Source organism: Meriones unguiculatus, chromosome 4 (assembly GCF_030254825.1).
Source record: "Meriones unguiculatus strain TT.TT164.6M chromosome 4, Bangor_MerUng_6.1, whole genome shotgun sequence".
Taxonomy (NCBI): domain Eukaryota; kingdom Metazoa; phylum Chordata; class Mammalia; order Rodentia; family Muridae; genus Meriones; species Meriones unguiculatus.
The window spans coordinates 112875619-112894758 of record NC_083352.1 but is presented as its reverse complement, the minus strand read 5'-3'; the positions used below and the strand labels follow the sequence as shown (position 1 = coordinate 112894758).

The window sequence follows — 19140 nt, the reverse complement described above, 5'->3', positions numbered from 1 at the left end:
GCTCAGGAGGGGCTCAGTCTTATGCCAGGGAAGCCCTTAGCACTTCTTTCCCTCTGGAATCCCGCTCAAGGAAACTCCGAGCAGGCACCAGGACCAATGTGTGAGGAGGACATTTTTGGTGTTTCCACCGTGTCTGTGGCTTCGGTTTATTGCTCATTAGTGGCATGTAATGTTGGTGCTTCAACTGCACGGAGCGTAATATGGTCCTTGTGAAACTAAATTTCTGATGGGCAGAGTTTTGCTTAGTTTTTTAAGTTACATCAGCAATAAAGAGACCACAAGTGAAAGTGATGGATGCTGTGATGTGTGCAGATTCTGTGAACAAGGCTCAGGGAGGACAGCACGAGGACTGAGGCTGTGCTCCAACCCTCACCCTCACCCCTGCCATCACCCAACAGGCCCAGGAAAAAACAAACAAACAAACTCCCGGCTCAGTCTGAACAAACACAGGAGTGGCCTGGCTCTGGCCACGGGCTGGGATTGGCAGAAACAAGACCCTCCCAAAGGGTCCCACAGATGACGGACAGAGCCCAGCATGTGGACATGTCCTTCCAAGTCCCCTCACCTTGCCAACTGTGCTCCATGGGGAAATGCCTTGTCTCTTCAAACGCCCTGCTCATCACAGGCCCCTTGAGCAGAGCATGGATGGAATCCACCTAGGGACAAGATGCTCCTTGAGTGCAGTAGGGGCCTGCCACCCACAGCACGGCCCCCTTCCCCGGGGTGACGAGGTTCCCAAGGCACAGTGGGGCAAAGGTCCTACCTGGTTAAAGAGATGCTCCAGGCAGCCGTGGAGTTTGTCCTGCTTGTCGGATGGGATGCGTATGTCACAGGGCAGCTCATCGCCTGGCACAAAGAAGGGACCGCAGCCATCAGCCACGGCTGTCTCACCTCGGCTCTTCCCGGTGAGTCACCATAGCTACCAAGCCACAGATGCACAGGGGATGTGGATCTGACTGGCCCGAGCCCCAGCCAAGGGCCTCAACAGAACCCTTCACCCTTTGGGCCTCAGTTTCATCACCTGCAACTCAGGTCCTGGGCACTGAAGCCATGCAGGGTTAGCAGCAGGTGGCGGCCTCCATTCGGAAAGCCAGAGGGGGACCAAGGCAGCTCCCCGTCCATCGCCCAGCTACTCCTTCCTTTCCCGGATAGTCTTTGTTTTTCAAAATAAATCCAATTACGTCTATTTTTGCTGGAGGTGGCTGTGGTGCTCATGTGGAGGTCAGGGGACAACTTGTGGGAATCAGTGTTTTCCTGCCATCTTGTGGGTCCAGGAAATCAAACATGGCTCATCAGGCAGGAAAGCACAGACTTTCACCCACTGAGACATCTCACTGGCCTCCTTTCCTGATTTTTGAGGTGGTCTCACTCTGTACACCAGGGCTGGCCTCTTAACTCAGCATGCAGCCCAGGCTAGCCTCAAATTTCTAGCAATCCTTCTACCTCAGTGCTAGGGTTACTGGCATGAGTCACCAAGCCTACACCACCAGCTCCCCCACACAAGCACTCTCCACAGTGCTCCGGGACAGCCTTCCCACCCATCACACAGCTCACGTGCCCCAAGGATGCCAGGCCTGCTCTGACCTCCATTCCCCTTCCTCTTCCCCTCCTTCTACTAAACTGATGTGGAGTTAAGATTACGTTTTCATGCATAGACTTTACTGGACAGACACACAGGAGAGTGAGAACAGACGTGACAGCCTGAGATCCAGGAGGCTGGGAGCTTGTGGGGGGCAGGCTGCCTTGAACCCTCGAGGGAGTTCTGCACTGTGTAGAGGTAAAGCCTGGTCACGAAATGAACTTTTCTATTCTTTGTTGTTGTTGCTGCTGCTGCAAGAAGGCTGGGGACAGAACCAGTGACCCAAACAAGCTAGGCAAGTGTCCTACAACTAACCTACACCCATGGCACACAGTGACTTTTGTTTGTTTGTTTGTTTGTTTATTTATTTATTTATAAGTCTGAAGCGAATAGACTAAAATGAAAAATAAAAAATAAAAAAATTAGCAAGCATCTGGCTTTGGCTCCAAACTCCCAGCATAGCACCACCTAGCTCGTAAGGCAAGGCTAATGCCGGTCCATCCATCGATCTCCCTGGCCACCTTCTGGAAACCACCCGACAGTGGCCCCCTAACTAGCAAAGGCCACTGATGGAGGCACAGGAGAATGAGATCTTCACACACTCCTTTCAACTTGTTTGTGCTCTTTGGATTATGGCTACGATTGGGGCTCATTTTTAGGAAGCCTTCAGCTTGCACAGCTTGTATGAGAACAGGAGTCTCTCCCAGGCATCCAACACACCTGGCAGTGTCACTTAGTGTGTGTGTGTGTGTGTGTGTGTGTGTGTATGTGTGTGTGTGTGCACGCCTCTCGCGTGCATGTGTGTTCGCCTGTTCCACGTCCCCAACTCTTCATTTTCTTGGCTGCTGTGACCCCAGGACCAGGTTGGTCTTAGGCATATGGTAAACATTTTCTGAGAAATGTGTCCCATTCCATGATGCTGAGGAGTGTGATAAAATACAGAACAGCCCCCGGTCCCTCGTGCAACCTCTCCATCAGGCACTCCCCAGCAAAGCCTCTTCTTCATCTCTGCTCTCTCAGCCGCAGCCTGCTCACCTGAGCCCATCTCATCACTGCCCAGGTAGGAGCTGTTGCTTCTCACGCTGGTGTACGACAGGACGGAGTCGCGATTGCTGTTACACTCACTGCAACGGCACAGGGGGCACCGTGAGTCACCCTCATCCTAGCCCCTGGAATCCACCCTCTTGGTGTAGACCAAACTCCTAGCCTTATACAGATGCCCCGCTGGAAGCAGGGTAAGGCCCACCCTGCCTGGTGTCTAAGGTGGGGAAACTCCTTCAGGCCCCAGACACACAGATGGGGACTTTCTTCCCTCCAGTCTCTTACTGTTTCAGTGTCACTGAGGTTTCTGAGCACCTCACGGCTCTCATGAGCCCTGACACACCTGCCCACACCACACCTGACCAAAAAGAACTCAGCAGGACGAGGGAACAAGAAGCCACCTTGCCAACGCTGCCCAAACAGCTTTCTGACAAAGAAAAAAGAAATCAGAGAGCCAAAGATGTAAGAATGGAGACCGAGAGGTGGAGGGAATCTGAGGTGGTGACTCCAGGAACACAGAGCACCAAAGCATCCAGAAAATCCTGCCGGAGCGATACTGTGGAAGGGACCAGGCAGATGTGGGAACACAAGGAGAGTGCTGACATCGGGCGGGCTGGCAACATCACCTCCTGGATCTTGTGGCTTCAGACTTTGCCCATTCACTGCCCAGGCACTGACCCCAAGAGTCAGGCACTGGGGACCCCCACTTCGCTGTGGGGGTCAAGGAGGGTCACCTGTCACAGCATGGAAAGTCCTGGCTTTGTCTGGTCACCAATTAATACCCTGATGGGGTTCTTCAGAATAAATTTAACTGCAGAAATGCCATCCCCAGAGGCAAGAGAACAAGCAAACGTCTGGCTCTTTGACTCCTTGACTCCCCCACACACACCACAGAACCCACTCTCTAACATGCTCGGAGGCCTCAGCTCAGGGCAAGGGAGCCAAGCAACCATCCTGGAATGTTCTCTGAGAAGCTCAGGTCCCCCTGACCCTGCGCCTCCACCCCACCAAACACACACGCTTAGCCACGGAGGCTGACCCCTTGCATCTTGGGAAACATCACAGTCTTAACTTTCCCACAAGTCAGACGCCTCAATGGCGGCCTCCCCTGGGTGGCACGCACCTGTAAGAGTCCCGGTAGCTCATGGTGTCGTGGCCCGAGTCTTCCTGCTCGTCCTCTGACACCTTGAAGCACACTTTCTTGATGCCACCATGGTCGGTCCTGTCCACTTCGCTCTCCTCACTGACCGGTGGGGAAGACGAGGTCTCCTCCACCAAGGGTGGCTCACAAGGCCCAGCCAAAGTGGGCTCTGTGATGGTGGACAGCAGCCTGCCAGAGTAAGGTAAAGGCCTTGAGGGTGAGGACACAGGCCAGCAGGGCACTGCCACACAGGGGCTCAGCCAAGACCAGGCTTCACTTCATCTCTGGCTCTACAGAGAGCAGAGAGACAGAGAGAGAGAAAACCACCCAGGAAGTCTCTCCCTCCCTTGGAGTCCCACCAGCAACTCCACAGACACCCAGCACCACCTCCTGCTGGACCCAGCTATAAGCACCTCACACAGGCTGCAGATTTGGTATAGTTCAGAGGATAAACCCTTAGATCAGTGGTTCTCAACCTGTGGGTCGGGATCCCTTCATACATCAAATTGCCTATCAGATATCCTGAGTATCAGATGTTTATAATTTGATAGTCAGGGGTCACCGCAACATGTCGGAGGTTGCTCTGGTGCTAGTTACTGGCCTTCTGTGTAAACCTGCTTACGTCATTGTACCTGATTTGGCTAATTAAACAGCCTATACCTGGGCAGGGCAGAATGGGGTGGGCGTGGTTAAGGTTCCTGGCTTTGGAGGATCCCAGGAGGAATCACCAGAGCCAGAGCGAGACAGATGGGGTGGGGGGGAGGACACCACGTGGCTTGGGGAGGAAGAACTCCAATAATGGCATGAAAAGAGCCCCGATGAAGATCATAAGCAAGTACCCTGGGATTGTGGATGAAAGGTAGTCCAAGGGAAGAGGATTAGGTGGATGGCACTGGAGGGAGATGGACGGTGAGGGTGTTCGGACAGCGTAGATAGGAATATCTGCGGCCCAAGGTAAATGCGGCAATTATAAAATCTAGCAGGTCTCTGTGTCTTATTATTTGTGATAGCGGGTTAGATAATACCGCCGTGATAATATTAGGGCAAATAAATAATTTATAGCCCATCACCTTTCTTTATTTACTACAACAACAACATGAGGAACTTTATTAAAGGGTTAAGAACCATTTCCTTAGACTAACCAGGCCCGGGAGCTCACACCTGCAGTCCCAGCACTCTGGAGGCTGAAGAATAGGATCAAGAGTTCAAGGCCAGCCTCAGCTACATATCAAGTTCTAGGCCAGCCTCAGCCACATGAGACTTTGTCTCAAAAGAACAAAAAAAAAGTAAAAGTACACAAGAATCCACAGTCTTCAGGTCGGAGCACTTCAGCGACAGCCACCAACTGCCACTACAGCACACCACTGGCAGGTACGCCCACAATTAAACTTTACTTAAAAAGTAAAGTGGGCAGTGGACAGGCTCCAGCCTCTGGCTGATCGCTATGTTGAACACCAGTTAACAGCACAGGCTTTGCAGCTAGCCGGGGCCCTGCTGACCCTCTCACACTGACATTTCCTAGGTTAGAGGCAAGTTATTCCCTTCTGAGGCTCTGTTTCCTCCACTGGAAAAATGGGGTAATAATATCAGGATTCACGTGGCAGGCTGCTGTGAAGATGGAGTCGAAACATATAAAAGACACAGTGCATCCTCCAGTCCCTGTAAGTGACAGGCCATTAAGTCTGCAAGAATTTTAAATAAATGTGCAGTGTCTGGAGACAGTCTGGGCTGTCAACTGGAGGAGAATACCATGGCCCTGAGCAAGCAGAGAACAGGAAGAGTACAAACATCCTCCATGCCCAGGAGCCTCACAACACAGACCGACCCCACCTGGACTGCCAGACCAAGGGAGGAGCCTTTGTAAAACCTGCCTGCGTTGCTCCCCCTGCACCCAACAAAACTAATTCCCCTTAGCATTACCTGGTACCAGGCCATGCACTAACGGCCCTGAGTGGCTCCAAGCTGCTCCTTCCAAGTAGCATACAGAAAACAGGTCCCTACAAACACTGTACCAGCTCTTCCTCCTCCTGCTGCTCCTCCACCTCTTCCTGCTGCCCCTCCTCCATCCCCTCTACCTCCTCTTCCTCCTGTCCCTTCTTCTACTCCTCCTCCTCCTCCTCTTCCTGCCCCTCTTCCTTCTCTTCCCTTGCATCCACAGCCTGGACATTTGTTGTGTGCTATACAGAACTGCCTGTCCCTGCCTTTGGCCAAAAGTAACTTAAAGGTTTAGCCAACCTCTGTCCCCCTCCCAAGGTTGTGTACTGAGTGGAAGCCATCTCTGCCCAGAGATGGCAGCTGCTCTGTGCACCACAGTGTCCTATGGGACACTTTGTCAGGGACACCTTGTCAGATGCCCATTTTGCCGCAATGTTAACACAGAGAAATCTCACAGGCAGGAGCTTTAACCTCACGAGGACACTGCCTACCCCTCTTACTCCCTTAGTGCTGGCTCTCCTTGGGGAAGTAGGGACTTTCTGTTGCCACAGATGCTCCAAGCGCCTGGTGGGGTGACCCCAGGGCCTGTGGTGCTCAGGATGGCTGCTATCAACAGTAATGTCCTTGGGGCCAGGCCTCACCTATTGATCTGGGTGACATACTGCTTCATCTCCTTGAGGGCCACGTCCAGCTTAGTGAAGAGCTGCAGGTATGCGTCCTGGATCTCCCGGTCTTCCTGTTTGAGCAGAAAGCTCAGGCCCCGGTCTTGCTGGCTGGGGGCACCACTGGCTGACCCGAGGCTGCCGTCACTGAGACCCTGGCTTTGGGAGTCCCCATCTACAGCAGGTGAGCACTTCCAGGACGGGGCAGCCATGGTGGTGATACAGTGCTGGGTGTAGGCCATGGGGTTCAGGTGGCCTGCAGCGAAGGTGGGGAAGCTCACTCAGAAGCAGGCCCAGACCCAAACAGAGGGGACCCTGGCTGAACCTCAGAGTGCTACTAGGCCGCCCGAGAAGAGAGCTGCCATTTCTTGACAAGATGTTTCAACTATTGAGGGCTCTTCTCCTACCTAGAGTGCAGACGTGAAGGCAGGTGCTCTGGCAGTTAATATTCTGCACGAGAGGCGTGGTGAAAGTGAAAGACTGAAACTAAAGATGGCAACACAGGAAGACCCAGGGAGCCTGGGTCCCTGATGACGATGCAGCCACTAACCCTGCCCTAGACAGTAGCCTTGGGACGTGTGGTTTTGTTTTCCTTATCTGTAAGGTGAGATCTAATAAAATGTCTAATAGACACCCGCAGTACCTTGTTCTGGGTCAAGGCCGATGAGGGAGGGTTTCCGTCCGAAGCGGATGCTGAAGGACCTGCCCACCGAAGGAGTGGTCTTGGGGTAGGACACTTCCATGAGGTTGACGTGACAGTTGGTGGGGCAGAAGTCCAGGCCACACAGCGGGTGAGGCTCCAGGGGTGCCTGCTTGAAGGGGGGACTGACCCTGCTCTTCAGCTGGGCTGCAAACTGAGAGGTGGGGACAAAGGAGTGCGAGGTGGCATCGGCGGGTCCCTGAACACCCCCGGAGCCACTCTGTCCTAGCCTAGCCCCGACACTCCTGAATCGGAGGAAAGAGGAATAGCAGTAAACGAGGTGGGTCCCCTGAGTGTCTCCCACAAGGACAGCCTAGCGGAACCTGGGATGCTGAGCGCTCGCAAGAACTCTTTTCTCTATTTCAACTGCTGCAGTGTCTTAGAAACCACGTCTCCTGACCCTCGGTTACCCCGTTCAGGCATGGTCACCTCCTCATTCTACAATGCTTGGGACAAGGCGAGGGACATGGGCAGGGCCAGGCCAGGCGCTCCTGTGAGTCCATGTCTGCAGATTCTGCAGCTAGGGCCACAAGGCCATCTGGTCACCAGCCTCAGAGTCAAGCCCATTCCCATGGGATCCGCTTAGGTACCTGGCTAACGCTGTGCCTACAGCTCGCCTGTGGCCCACCCCGTGCCTGAGCGCTGAGGTTTAGTCTCACTCAGAAGGAGCCCGGCTGAGACGCGGTAGGCAGACTGTGGGCACCAGGTACCTCTTGGTAGCAGCTGATCCTCTGGCCGATGCGCTCCAGCTTGGTGTCACAGATGTTATGGAACTCATAGTGGGGCATGGTGAGAATGGCGCTACTCATGGCCATGAGCCGCCCGCAGTTCTGCACAAAGACGCTGTCATCCGCGGCAAAGGCCTCGAGGATCTGCAGGAAGGAGGACAGCCCCTGAGTACACCTGTGTGCCAGGGGACAGAGTCCTTTCCTGTGGGGACCCTTTTTGCACCATGGCACCCTAAGAGGCTGGGGTTGTGACACACTCATTTTGGAGAAAGGTAAAGTTGAGGCTAAGAGGACAGTCACCATCTCCCCCAGTTCTGCAGTTGATGAGTACTGGGATAAGAACTAGGTGCCAAGGCGCCAGGGCAACGGAATCAGTTCCCCTGACCCTGAGGCAGAGCCAGTCAGGGCCCGAGGGAGCAGGGCTGGGGATGGGACTGGGCATGTCGGAGGGTGGAGTGGGGAGGGAGAAAGTGGGGCCAGGGGGCAGGGTGAGACCTTGGCAGCCAGGCGGAAGCAGCCCCGGGGCTCCACGATCTTCTCCAGCACGTGACACTTGGCCCCCGCCGTGCTCACATACTCGTAAACCACGCCGTGCTCTAGGTGTACGTTCTCCAGGGTCAGGCTGACCACGGCGCTGTCCTCGTTCAGGCTCAGCTGGGGACCCAGGGACAGCAGGGGCAGGGCTGGAAGCCGGAGGGGCAAACCACACTGAGAACGGCACCGGGCCCCAGGAGCTAGGCTGCCGCCAGCACCCGAGGGAGCCATAGCACGCTAATGGTCACACTTAGCTCCTCCCCTCCGGGAGCCGACCCAAGTGCCACGTTCCCAGTGGAGGCTGACCCCTCCCCTGTCCCCTTCGGTTCCACAGACAGCAGGGAACTGCAGGTCTGAAGCCCCCGCTGGATCCGGAGAAGGAGACAGTCTTTCCCAAGTAGAGTTAAAAGTTGCCAGGCCACCATGTAAAAAGGCAGCTGAGTGGCTGAGAAGTGAGAGGTGCTGGATTGAGCCAGCCCGATGCTTGCTTGACCCTACTCAGATTTCAGTCTGCTGGGCCCACATTCTTCTGGGACCCAGCTCCAGGCACAGGGGTGACCTCTAAGCAGTCCTCTGAGTGAAGGGAGGGCCATGGCCCAGGCAGCTTGACAAGTGTGAAGCTGAGGCAGAAATGCGTCCAGCTAGATGCAGAGCAGAGAGCAAGTGGGAAAGGGGAGGGAGGTGCTCCTGGGAGCCAGGCTGGCCCAGAGCCCCCGGCTGTGAGGGTTGTGGTTAGGATTTCTCTTCTCCCTGAGAAGGCCACCAGAAGGCTTTGTTCTCCTTTGGTGAGAACACCATGTGTGGCCAGGGGTGGAGATCAACCAGGGAGAGGAAAATGACAAAGCTGCTGCAATGATCCTGGTAAAAAAACAAAATAAAGCAAAACAAAAACAAAAACAAAACCAACCAGTTGCATACCAAACCAGTACCAGCGAAGATGGTGGGGACAGGTCAGCCCCTGGATGTGAAAGGAAGGACAGAGTGAGTGGACAGGGTGTCGAAGGAATCAGGAGGGAGAAAGGACTAAAAAGACGCCTAAGGATCCGGAAGGATAAAGACACGGACCAGGGGCAGGCTCCTGGGGAAAACCAGCTTCAATCTGGGCCACACCAGGAAGTGAACTGACTGATAAGGGGCCAAAGCTGACCACGAAGGGGACTGTGGCATGCCGTGATAGAACAGTGACCCACAAAAGGCACATCCTTCTGACGCCATCACCCATGAGCCTGTCACCATTGGCAAGGGAGAATCTGGTCTGGTATTAAGCAACTAACTCTTGATGAGTCAATGAAAAGCAAATGGGAACAGTATCATGAGGGCCCTTCCTGGGCAGATGGAGGCAGAGACACGAAGACAGTGAGTTGGGAGGACTTGGGCTACCAGCCAGCAAGAGTCAGGAGCTGAGGTATGTGGAAAGATTCTAGAAGCTGACTTCAGTGGACTTCCCCTAGAGTCCCAGAAAGAAACACAGCTCAGTGAGACTCATTTCTGGGCTGCAAGGCCTCCAGTGCGAGTGACTGAAGATGGAGGTCTGCGCTGCAAAGGATGGAGATTACAGTGCCAAGAGACTGACCCAGCTGCAGCCCTGAGAACCGGCCGGATGGAGACCTGGGAACACAGCCATCACGGTAGCCACAAATGGAAGCTCCTCACCTTCCCTGTCCCTCACCTGAGTCAGGCTGGTCATCTTCCTGGGGGTCCTCATCAGGGCCACCCTGGCTGGCCCGAGCCTGCTGGGCATCCTCGTGGCTGTGGTAAACCCACTGGTATAGACCCTGCGAAGAGGCACCATCAGAGCACCAGCTTCACAGTGCCCGGAGAGGAGCGGGCGGGTCAATGCAGGTCATCCCGACTCCCGTCCATGAGACCACCTCTGAGGAGACCTCTGGAACCTGAGGGGCCGCTGGCCCCACTCGGTCCTCAGTGTGCCACATGGGCTCCAGGTAGGAGCTTGTCGCACACAGCGTACAGTACCCACTGCAGTGAGAACACTCCCGTGTGTAAAAGGGACCTTCACACCCAGCTCAGCAAGGGAAACCTAGGCTGGGAGGGTCATTCTCAGCTCAGTGTTCCTAGGGGGCCTCCAAGATAGCACCCAGCCTCCCGCCTTCCGCTAAGCTCTCACCAGGGCCTCCTCCCGGCGGCTGCGGAAAGCCTGGAAGTGCTCCAGGACTTCCAGCGCATCGTCGTTTGCCACACTGGTGCCGTTGACTTTCAGGATGCACTGACCCGCACAGAGCCCGGCGGCCACCGCCTCAGAGCCTGGGGGACGGGAGCATGTGAAGCCAGAGGCAGGCGGAGGAACCAGGTTCTGGTTGCCCCTGCCAACAGCGGCATCCAGGGCTGCCCTCCTCCCACCTGCCAACCAGCTGCCACTGACACCCGCGGAGTCCCCACAGTGGAGGCAGTTAGCCCATGTGCCACCTCAGACCCCTGTCTTTCCGAAGTCTGCGTGACCTCACAGTGACGGACTGAACCAGGAGTCAGGGAGACACCAAAGCTACCCTGAGGACACAGGCTCAGGGTACGGTACAGCTGCCCAGCTCAAGTCCATCCCTCTCACCTCTACCACAGGGCCCAAACAGTGAGTTAACTGTTGGGTCTAGAAATAGAAACAAATGGCTGGCTGCCTCCAGCCTAGGAGATATGCGGGTCCCAGTCTCAGGACCTTCCAACGACATCTCTGCCCTGCGGCCCACAACGTGCCACTTCACCTCTCTGGCCCTTAATGTCCTCATCCACGAAGTTCATAAACAGCGCATCTCTCCAAAGGACTCTGGAGAGACTCTAGAAGTTTGGGCACGGGAAATTGGCCCTTACTAAATGCTCAACAAACGCCAGCCTCTTTCTTAGTTCCAGCTGTCTGCCTACCCAAGGCTCTAGCCAAGGTCTCTGGTTGGATCCCTGGATTGGTGCTGTCGGGAGTCTATGGAAACTTCAAGATTCGAGAAGTGGGGAGAAGGAGGGGTCCCAGCCACTGGCAATGTGCCTTTGAAAAGGACCAGGTTCCCAGCCCCTTATTCTTCACCCTCTTTCTGGCTTTCTCCAAAGGCCAGAGCAATGGTGCCCACTGGCTCCAGAACCCTGAGCTACAATAAACTTTTCATCTTTCTAAGTCTACCAACGCTGGCATTTTCCTACAGTTGAGGAAAGCCAAGCGACACAGCCACATACACTGTGGCCAACTACAAAGGCCCCTTGCCTAGCTCTCTGACACCTGGTGTGAGACACTTGCTGTTCTGTGAGGCCGTCCTGGGCCCCACACAGTGCCAGGAACACCCATGTCTATCCACTAGATGCTATGGCACAGCACCCCTCATGGTGCCAACTCCAAACTGCCAACAGACAATGCCAGGTATCACTCAAAGAGGCCCAGCCCCGCGGATGCTCTTGGCCTCCCAGACAAAAAAAATAGCACCTGAAACAGCTCCCAAGGAAAAGTAGCACAGACCATGGGGGCTTCAGACTGGTCGCCCATGGGTTCCTGGCACTGAAGTGACTTTGTGGGGCCCTCAAATTCAGAGTTCTGAAGTTCTGGGGTTCCATGCCTGATGGCTAGGAGACAACCAGGCCATCTGGGTGACCTGCCCACCTGTCTCTGTCCCAGCGCTCCCCACATCTTTTAGTTTTCCTTCTCCCGCCTGAAACTGGCCTCTTCAGGTCTCAGCTAGAGCATGGGTGCAGCAGTGCGCTAGCACAGAGCATGTGGCCCCCCACGCACACACTGCGCCCCCAAGAGGCTCTGCACACCAGACCCCAGCTCACCTCTGCCCACAGCAAAGACACACGGCGGGGCTGCTCCTCGGATCTGGAAGGACAGGGCCTCCGGGTGGTCAGGGACTTTGATGGTCCTGGCAGGCACAGGGGCAGAGACAGGCCATGAAAGGGGAGTGTGGATCCCACTCCTCCAGGAGTCCCGACACCGCCACCACCCTGCCCTGTCTCCTAGAGCTCCTGGAAAGCAGCCCTGAAAGAGACAGCACCCCAGAGCAAATGGTAAAGAGCCAAAGGCCATCCACCAGAGCAGAGAGGGGCAGCACCTCGGAGAGGGTGGCAGATGCCCCAGGGAGACGCCAGCTGGAGTGGCAGGTGTTAAGGGGAGGCACCAGCTTGGGGGCGGGGGAGTGGGAGGTGTCATTCATCTTGAGTGGCTGCTCTGCAGCTTTTGTCCACTACCACACAGCACGACCCCTTCCATGTCTACGGGGCAGGCAAAATCACTCCAAGAGCCTGATCTCAAAGATTCAAACCCTGGTGACTCCCATCTCTGGCACCAGCAGCCAAGCCTCACCTGTCACCTCTTCCCCAAGTTCCCTCTCCTTACAGAAATAGAATCTAAAGCAGTAGCTGTCAAACTTCCTAATGCCACGACCCTTTAACACACTTCCACATGTTGTGGAAATAGCTACTTTGGAACTGTAATTTTGCTACTGTTGAGTCATGACATAAATATCCAGTGGTCTTGGGTGACCTCTGTGGAAGGGTCCTGCAACCTACCCACAGGGTCCTGACCGACTGATTGAGAACCACTAGAAACTCTCCACCGCCAACATTTGCCTCAAGTAACAGGGCGCTGAACACTTAATCTCAGAATAGAAGTGTGCCCACTGCACCTACATCGAGACACGGCCCACCCTGACCCTGCAAGCTAAGCGGCTGCCAGAACACCCCCTGCTTTCCACCTGCGGCCCACGCAAGCTTCCGCCTCCAGCAGCCGTCCTCGGGGCCTTCCCCGCCTCTCCTCTCTCCCACTCTGCTCCGACTCCTCACTGCCTCTGTCCCTCCCATGTGACCTCGGGGTCTTCACAGTGGATGCTTCATCCTTCTAGAGACCTTGTCCTCTGAAAGGCCCCTGTCATCTCTGAGAGCCATCACTCCGTCCCCAGTGACACCTCTGTGGCCCCCGCTTCTGTGCACACTGTGGCTTCCTTCTCCAGGCTCGTGTGTCCGCTCTCACCTGACCGACCACCACCGACTCGGCACACACTCACACCTGTCAGATGCTCATCTGTCCCCCGTTCGCTCCCAAACTCCATCTGCGTCTACGGAGGGTGGGAACTGTATCCACCCTGACGGGGGCTGTGCTCCCAAGCCTGAGACATCACTCCCACACCCTGTTAGACTAACAAAGGCCATGGGCCCACCCAGGGGGACCAGGCCCAGGGAGACCCGCTGAGCCACCCTTAGGGGGTCACACTCACTCTTTGGCCTTGGTGGCCACCAGGAGGCGCAGTGGCCGGCGGGAGCAGAAGGACTGGTTGAGGATGGTCTCCACCTCAGAGAAGGGCCTCAGGAACACCAGGTCCTCGTTGATGGAGTAGATCTTCCTCCCCGCCTGCAGGCCAGCCATCTACAGGGGCAAGCACACGTGTCAGGGGCCTCCTCCCTCCTCACTGAGGAAGCTGGAATGTTCTGGAAGCACCAGGAAGCTCACTCATTCCCTCTGGGTGGGTGGTGAGAGCCCAGCTACTCTGGGGCTCTGAGCTGTAAATGAAAGCCCGAGGAGGCAAAGGGTGGTGGCAGTTCCCTCAGAAAGCCTTTGTCGAGAGAGCACAGGTCAGTGGGGGTGGCCACTTTGTGACCGTGAGAATGTGAACAAGATTGTGGAATGGACATCAACATGACCCAGACTTCTAGCCTCCTCCTCTCCTACCGGCCCGGTAGGCCAGGAGATGCCATAAACTAGGTCTGGGGACAGTTCACAAACCTTTCCAGGAACCTTCTATTTCCCCTGCACATCCCCAGAAGCCCAGCAGGTGGCGCTGGTGGAACGCGCCAGGAAGGCAGTCTCATTCCCAGGTTCCGCATATCAGAACCCGCTGAACTGGTCCACCTCAAGGGAAATGGAGGCACGCCCAGCCGGGGCACCGCCCCACCGGAACAGAAGACATCCTTTGGATCTCACCTCTGCCAGAGAGCCCCTCTGCACAGACTTCACCACCACGGCCTTGTTCTTCTCCTCAAGATCGAAGCCATAGTCGTCCTCCTGCGGTGGGATCTGAAAGCCCCAAGACGCACTCACTTTAGGGCAGCCAGAGGGGAGCGACACCACCCTGCTCCCCAAGGACTAGGATCCTGCAGCTGGGGCTCCGAGTCGGCAGGGTAAGGGGTGCAGGCGGGGCCTGCAGAGCCAGGCCGCAGGAGCGGAGTGCAAACAGAGCGAGGTGGGACCCACGGTGGGCACAAAACACAACTATGTCAAGTGCGGCTATGTCAAGTGTCACCCTGCCCTACCATAGGCCAGTGCTGGTCACCCTCTCACAGGCCACCTCCCCTCCACCACAGCCCGGAGACAGTCTCTCTGCCAAGACAGGGATGGACACTTTCCCCAGAGCAGGACGGCCAGAAGATGAGCTGGGGTTGGGGTTTGGGAACACGGACACCCACACTCAAGCCACCACGGGCGCGATGGGGGGCGTGACCTCTGAGAACTTTACAGATGGGAGAAAGGGCTCCAGGCAGCAGGCACAGCCTGTGAGAGGGCACTGAGGCAGCCCCAGGGTGAGAGTGACGGGCTGGCTCAGGGAGAGTGAGGAAGGTGCCGCCCAGGAGGGCTGGGGAGGCAGGAAAGGGAACCGCTGTCCCCAGAAGTACATATGGCAGAGAGGCTGGAGCAGCTGTGGGCAGACCTCTTCCAGCTAAGCTCACCACGAGCCCAGCCTAAGAAGTCAGGCAAGGTAGGCTTCGATGCCAGTGCTCCTGACACTCAAGGTTCCTGAGACCTACAGTGACTGGGAGGCACTGCAAAGCTGTGGGTGTGGGGTAAGTGAAAGGGCAGGAGCTCCTGCAGCCCCACTGGGTTGTGAGGAGCGTCGCCCTGGCTGGCATGGCTTCCTGGGGAGACTCCTGCTCGGAGCTGCTTGCCCTGCTCTGGCCACTGTCTGAAAGCTGCCCAGCCCAGGCCACAGGAGAGTGGGGGAAGAAGCAGCCCTACTATGTTCCTACCAGTAGCCGCTTTGCCAAAATGTTCTCCACAAGCTTGAAGTCGTTGCGCAGCTGTTTGCTCTTGCTGCTGGTGCCCTCCATCTCCTCATCGGCGTGGAAGCGGAAGTACTGAGACTCGTCCTTGAATTCACTCTTCTCGAGAACTGCAAGCCACAGACAGACAGCACTCGGTCACGCAGCAGTGGCTCGGCTGCCTTCGCCAATCGGCAGCCACAGGCTAGCGGCTCCTGTGTGTGGCTTGGCCAAGAGAGTCGTGTAGGGAAGCAGAATGCGGACATGTGTGAACCCCACATGAACGGCTAGCTGTCTGGTATGGCTCAGGGGGTAAAGCTCGGGCCGAGCAAGCATTAAGACCTGAGTTCGGATCCACAGCGCCCATATAAACAGCAGGCACAGCCCATGTCGGTAGCCCCAGAGACAGACCAGCAGATCTTCAGAGCTTGCTGGTCATATGATCCAACCAAGTGGGGGGCTCTGGGTTCAGACAGAGGCTCAAAAAGTGGGGAGCCGGAGAGATTCCCCGAAGGTTAGGAGCACTGGCTGCTCTTCCAGAAGTCCCGGGTTCAATTCCCAGCAGCTCACACCTGTCTGTGACTCCGGTTCTAGGGCTTCTGATACCCCTCATGCACGCAGTCAAAACACTAATGTACATAAAATTAAAATTATATATATATATATATTTAAAGTGGAAAATGACTGAGAAAGATACCCAGCACCCACCTCTGGCCTTCACATGTGTGCGTGAGTGAGCACACACGTGCACACGCGCGCGCACACACACACACACACACACTCAGTTCCCAGAACCCACCCACTTTGAGCAGTTCCCAACCACCTGAACTCCAGCTGCAGGGGATGTAATGGCATTTCTGGCCTCCACGGGCAGCTACACTCACGCGCTTTTCCTCCACACCCCGCTCTCCTCCTGCTGCAGGGACCCCACCTGTGTACACTGTGATCCTGGGCAACCCCTATTACCTCTTGGAGCAAACAGACACACAAATTGCTGCTTTGGCCGGAGCCGGCAGCCGGGCCCCGAGCCCCCTGCTTATTTAGCCTCCACTGTAAACATGGGTTTGGAAGGTTCCGGAGCTGGAGCAGCACAGTGCTGCACCCGAGCTGTGACGTCCCAGCAGACACAGGGTGAGACTCTCGAGTCACCAGCCCAGCCAGGCGAGGCTTCCCTCTCCCCGCCGAGGCTGCTGGTCCCGCTTTGAGAGGTTCGGGCCGACCAGGGTTCGAATCCCTCCATCTAACACTTGAACCTCTTTGCACTGCGCTTTTCTCCTCTAGCAGGAGAACAAGAGCACTACGTCCCCGGGGTGGCTCTAAGGCTGCAACGGGGAGCCTCAGTTTCCACGTCTGCCTAAGTCCCTCCCTGAAGACAGTCGGGGAGCTGAGGCTCAGTTCAGTCGTGGCAGGAGGTGCCATCCCCTCCTCCCCTCTGTGCCAACCCTGCCCTCTGCCACAGCCACGCCCCAACTTGTATCCTCTTCCTATTTTAGCAGATATTTGAGTTTGTGGTGGGGTGCGGGGGAGCGAGACAGCCTGCAATTTCCCTCCGCAGAGGGCCCTGAAGGCATCGGAGCTGCCCGAGTCCCCTCCTTGTACAATCTCTGCAGAGAGCTGCCTTCCGGGAACGAGGCTGGGTGGACCACAATTAGCCTCACCCACAAATGAGAGGCTCCTGCAGAGGGCATTCGGCAGGGCCAGCGCTATCGGAGGGTACAGACGGCTTCTGGGAAGAAGACGGGTCCAATGGGTGGCCAAGCCTGGTCCCTTCAGCAGGGGAAATGGGTAGTAAAAGGGGACAAGACAGCAAAGCCTCTGGAGAAGCCAGAGAAATGGAGGCTACGGGGGAGGTGAGCCTAGAGGAAGTCAGCTAAGGTAAGCCTACAGCTGGGCCATGGAAACAGACAGGCTGTGGCAAATAGGCTTCAGAATACTATGGCCCCCGGCCGGTTTTCCTAAATAAAGTTTTATTGGCACCTAGCCACACCCCCTTTTGTTCAAGTGTCCTGGCCACTGCTTGGCCCTTTTCAGAGCAAGTTCGTTAACTTAAGTTAGAGTAAAGCAGAGACCTGGGCAGGGAGGTGCCCTGGGGACTGCCAGCACCAGTCTCCTGCCACCAGCTCACGCGTCTGCAGCCTGTGTCTGTGCCCAAGCCTCAGCTTCCCACCACAGCGCATGCACAAGATGTGCTGGGTCTGCCTGAGACACAAGGGGGTGCACACATGTACATTAGCCAGACTCCGAGCCTCAGGCCCCCACTGTGTTCACCCCTCCGCGCTACAACATCCGTGCACCATGCCATGGGAAGGAGCCAGAGACGAGCAGGGAGAACACAGTTTCTCCAGGGGAGAAGAGGGGCCAGCGAGTGTGGTGACGGGGAGCACGTGGGTGGACGCCTTGCTACCTTGGGGGAGGGGAGGCCAAAGCGTAAGCCGCCGATGCTGACACTGCGTACGCAGCGCTGGCTGCCCAGGCCTTAGCAAAGCCCTACACTTACCGTGGTGCATGAAACCGTTGTTGCACAGGCCCACGCCAAGCGCCACCGCCTCCTCCCGTGTCTGGCAGTCCCCCTGAAACAGAACGGAAGGGGACGCTGTGAGGGCAGCCAGCACTAAACCAGCTAAGTGCAGCCCACGATGGGCTACCGCAGAGGAACAGAGGCTGCGTGAGGGCAGAGGTTTGTCATACTGTGCACCAAGGTCCCCAAGCACATTTGGGACTGTTCCTAATAAACTCCGAAGGAGGGAGTTACTCTGGTAGATGATGCTGGTTGCCTAGCAACAGTCCTTTTCCAATCCCTCCCTAGTAAGGAAACTCTCCGGGATTTCACAACAACCCTGGAAGTTAAGGTGGACAGTGAGTCACAAGCAAAACTCTCCAGTTAAGGGCACTGTGGCGACCCTCCTGTGCCCACAGACTGCCCCTTTCCTCCCAACTCCCTGCCGGGAACACAGGGATGATGCCTGGCACCTCTACAATCATCCTCGATCACAAGCTGGCCGTGTCGTGAAACACTGTGATGGCCACAGTGCAGAAAGACACAGAGACTATGTTTCCCAGAGACCTCACGGGACTGCCCTTGTTGTTCTGGGCCACTACCTCTGAGCTGCTCTCACGACAGACACAGATCCCAGACTGTTCTGGCTCTCTATGTCTGCAGACATGTCCCTGATGGTGGAAATGAAGTCCACAGTGCCTGGAAAGCCTGCGGGGGGCTTTCTGCCAGCCTCAGGAAGGGGATACCACTGCCCCTCCCACCAGAGACAAAGCCACGTGAGGAAGTGATGGTAAGACTGTGGCAGAATGACCTGAGAGAGGATGACGTCGCGATGGGCAGAAAAGTCTGATCCCCGAGGCCACTAACAGCCACCTGGTTCCATACTTCTGGATATGTGGCCTCTGGCACAGTCACCTTTCACTGAGGGACCAGGCTGATCTCAAAGGATGGGGACCAGAGCTGACTCCTGGTGTCTGTCTCTTAGTGGCCTGGCTGCAGGGTCCCCACCTCCTCCCAACAAGTCATTTTGTCCCCACCCCAAAGCAGCATTTTTGTGTTGCTTGCAACCCAAGTAATCTACAACTCAGTAAAGCTTTAACTTTGTAATCCCCCTGCCTCAGCCTGCTTGGAGGACAGACATCTGCCACCATAGTAGACTTGGAAGCCAAAACTCTCCCTGCTAGCCAGGTTGAAAGAGGCTGGAACCTCAGGGTGGGGGCAGGGCTGGCAGGCTCACTCACAGCTGCTGACTGGATCAAGGGCTGTGATTGAGGCACCTCACCACAGCTAGGGGCCAGGCTCCTAGGCTTCCAGACACACAGGCAGCCAGCCCTGCAAACAACTGTGACAGTACACAGAGGGGAAG

At 56.1% G+C, this 19140-nt stretch overlaps 1 protein-coding gene across 1 annotated transcript in view; it reads right to left on the bottom strand.

The window, feature by feature from the left end:
* Prex1 (phosphatidylinositol-3,4,5-trisphosphate dependent Rac exchange factor 1) overlaps window positions 1-19140 on the bottom strand; it is a 147727-nt gene that overhangs the window by 12383 nt on the left and 116204 nt on the right. Inside the window, exons 15-29 of the mRNA XM_021637937.2 lie at window positions 17775-17847; window positions 15266-15408; window positions 14226-14318; window positions 13522-13670; window positions 12086-12171; window positions 10446-10582; window positions 9990-10095; window positions 8282-8469; window positions 7769-7930; window positions 7002-7212; window positions 6338-6614; window positions 3744-3950; window positions 2615-2703; window positions 764-846; window positions 566-656 (exon numbers count right to left, since the gene is read on the bottom strand). Coding sequence (XP_021493612.1) covers window positions 566-656; window positions 764-846; window positions 2615-2703; window positions 3744-3950; window positions 6338-6614; window positions 7002-7212; window positions 7769-7930; window positions 8282-8469; window positions 9990-10095; window positions 10446-10582; window positions 12086-12171; window positions 13522-13670; window positions 14226-14318; window positions 15266-15408; window positions 17775-17847 — 2095 coding nt within the window. The remainder of the gene's footprint in view (window positions 1-565; window positions 657-763; window positions 847-2614; window positions 2704-3743; window positions 3951-6337; window positions 6615-7001; window positions 7213-7768; window positions 7931-8281; window positions 8470-9989; window positions 10096-10445; window positions 10583-12085; window positions 12172-13521; window positions 13671-14225; window positions 14319-15265; window positions 15409-17774; window positions 17848-19140) is intronic.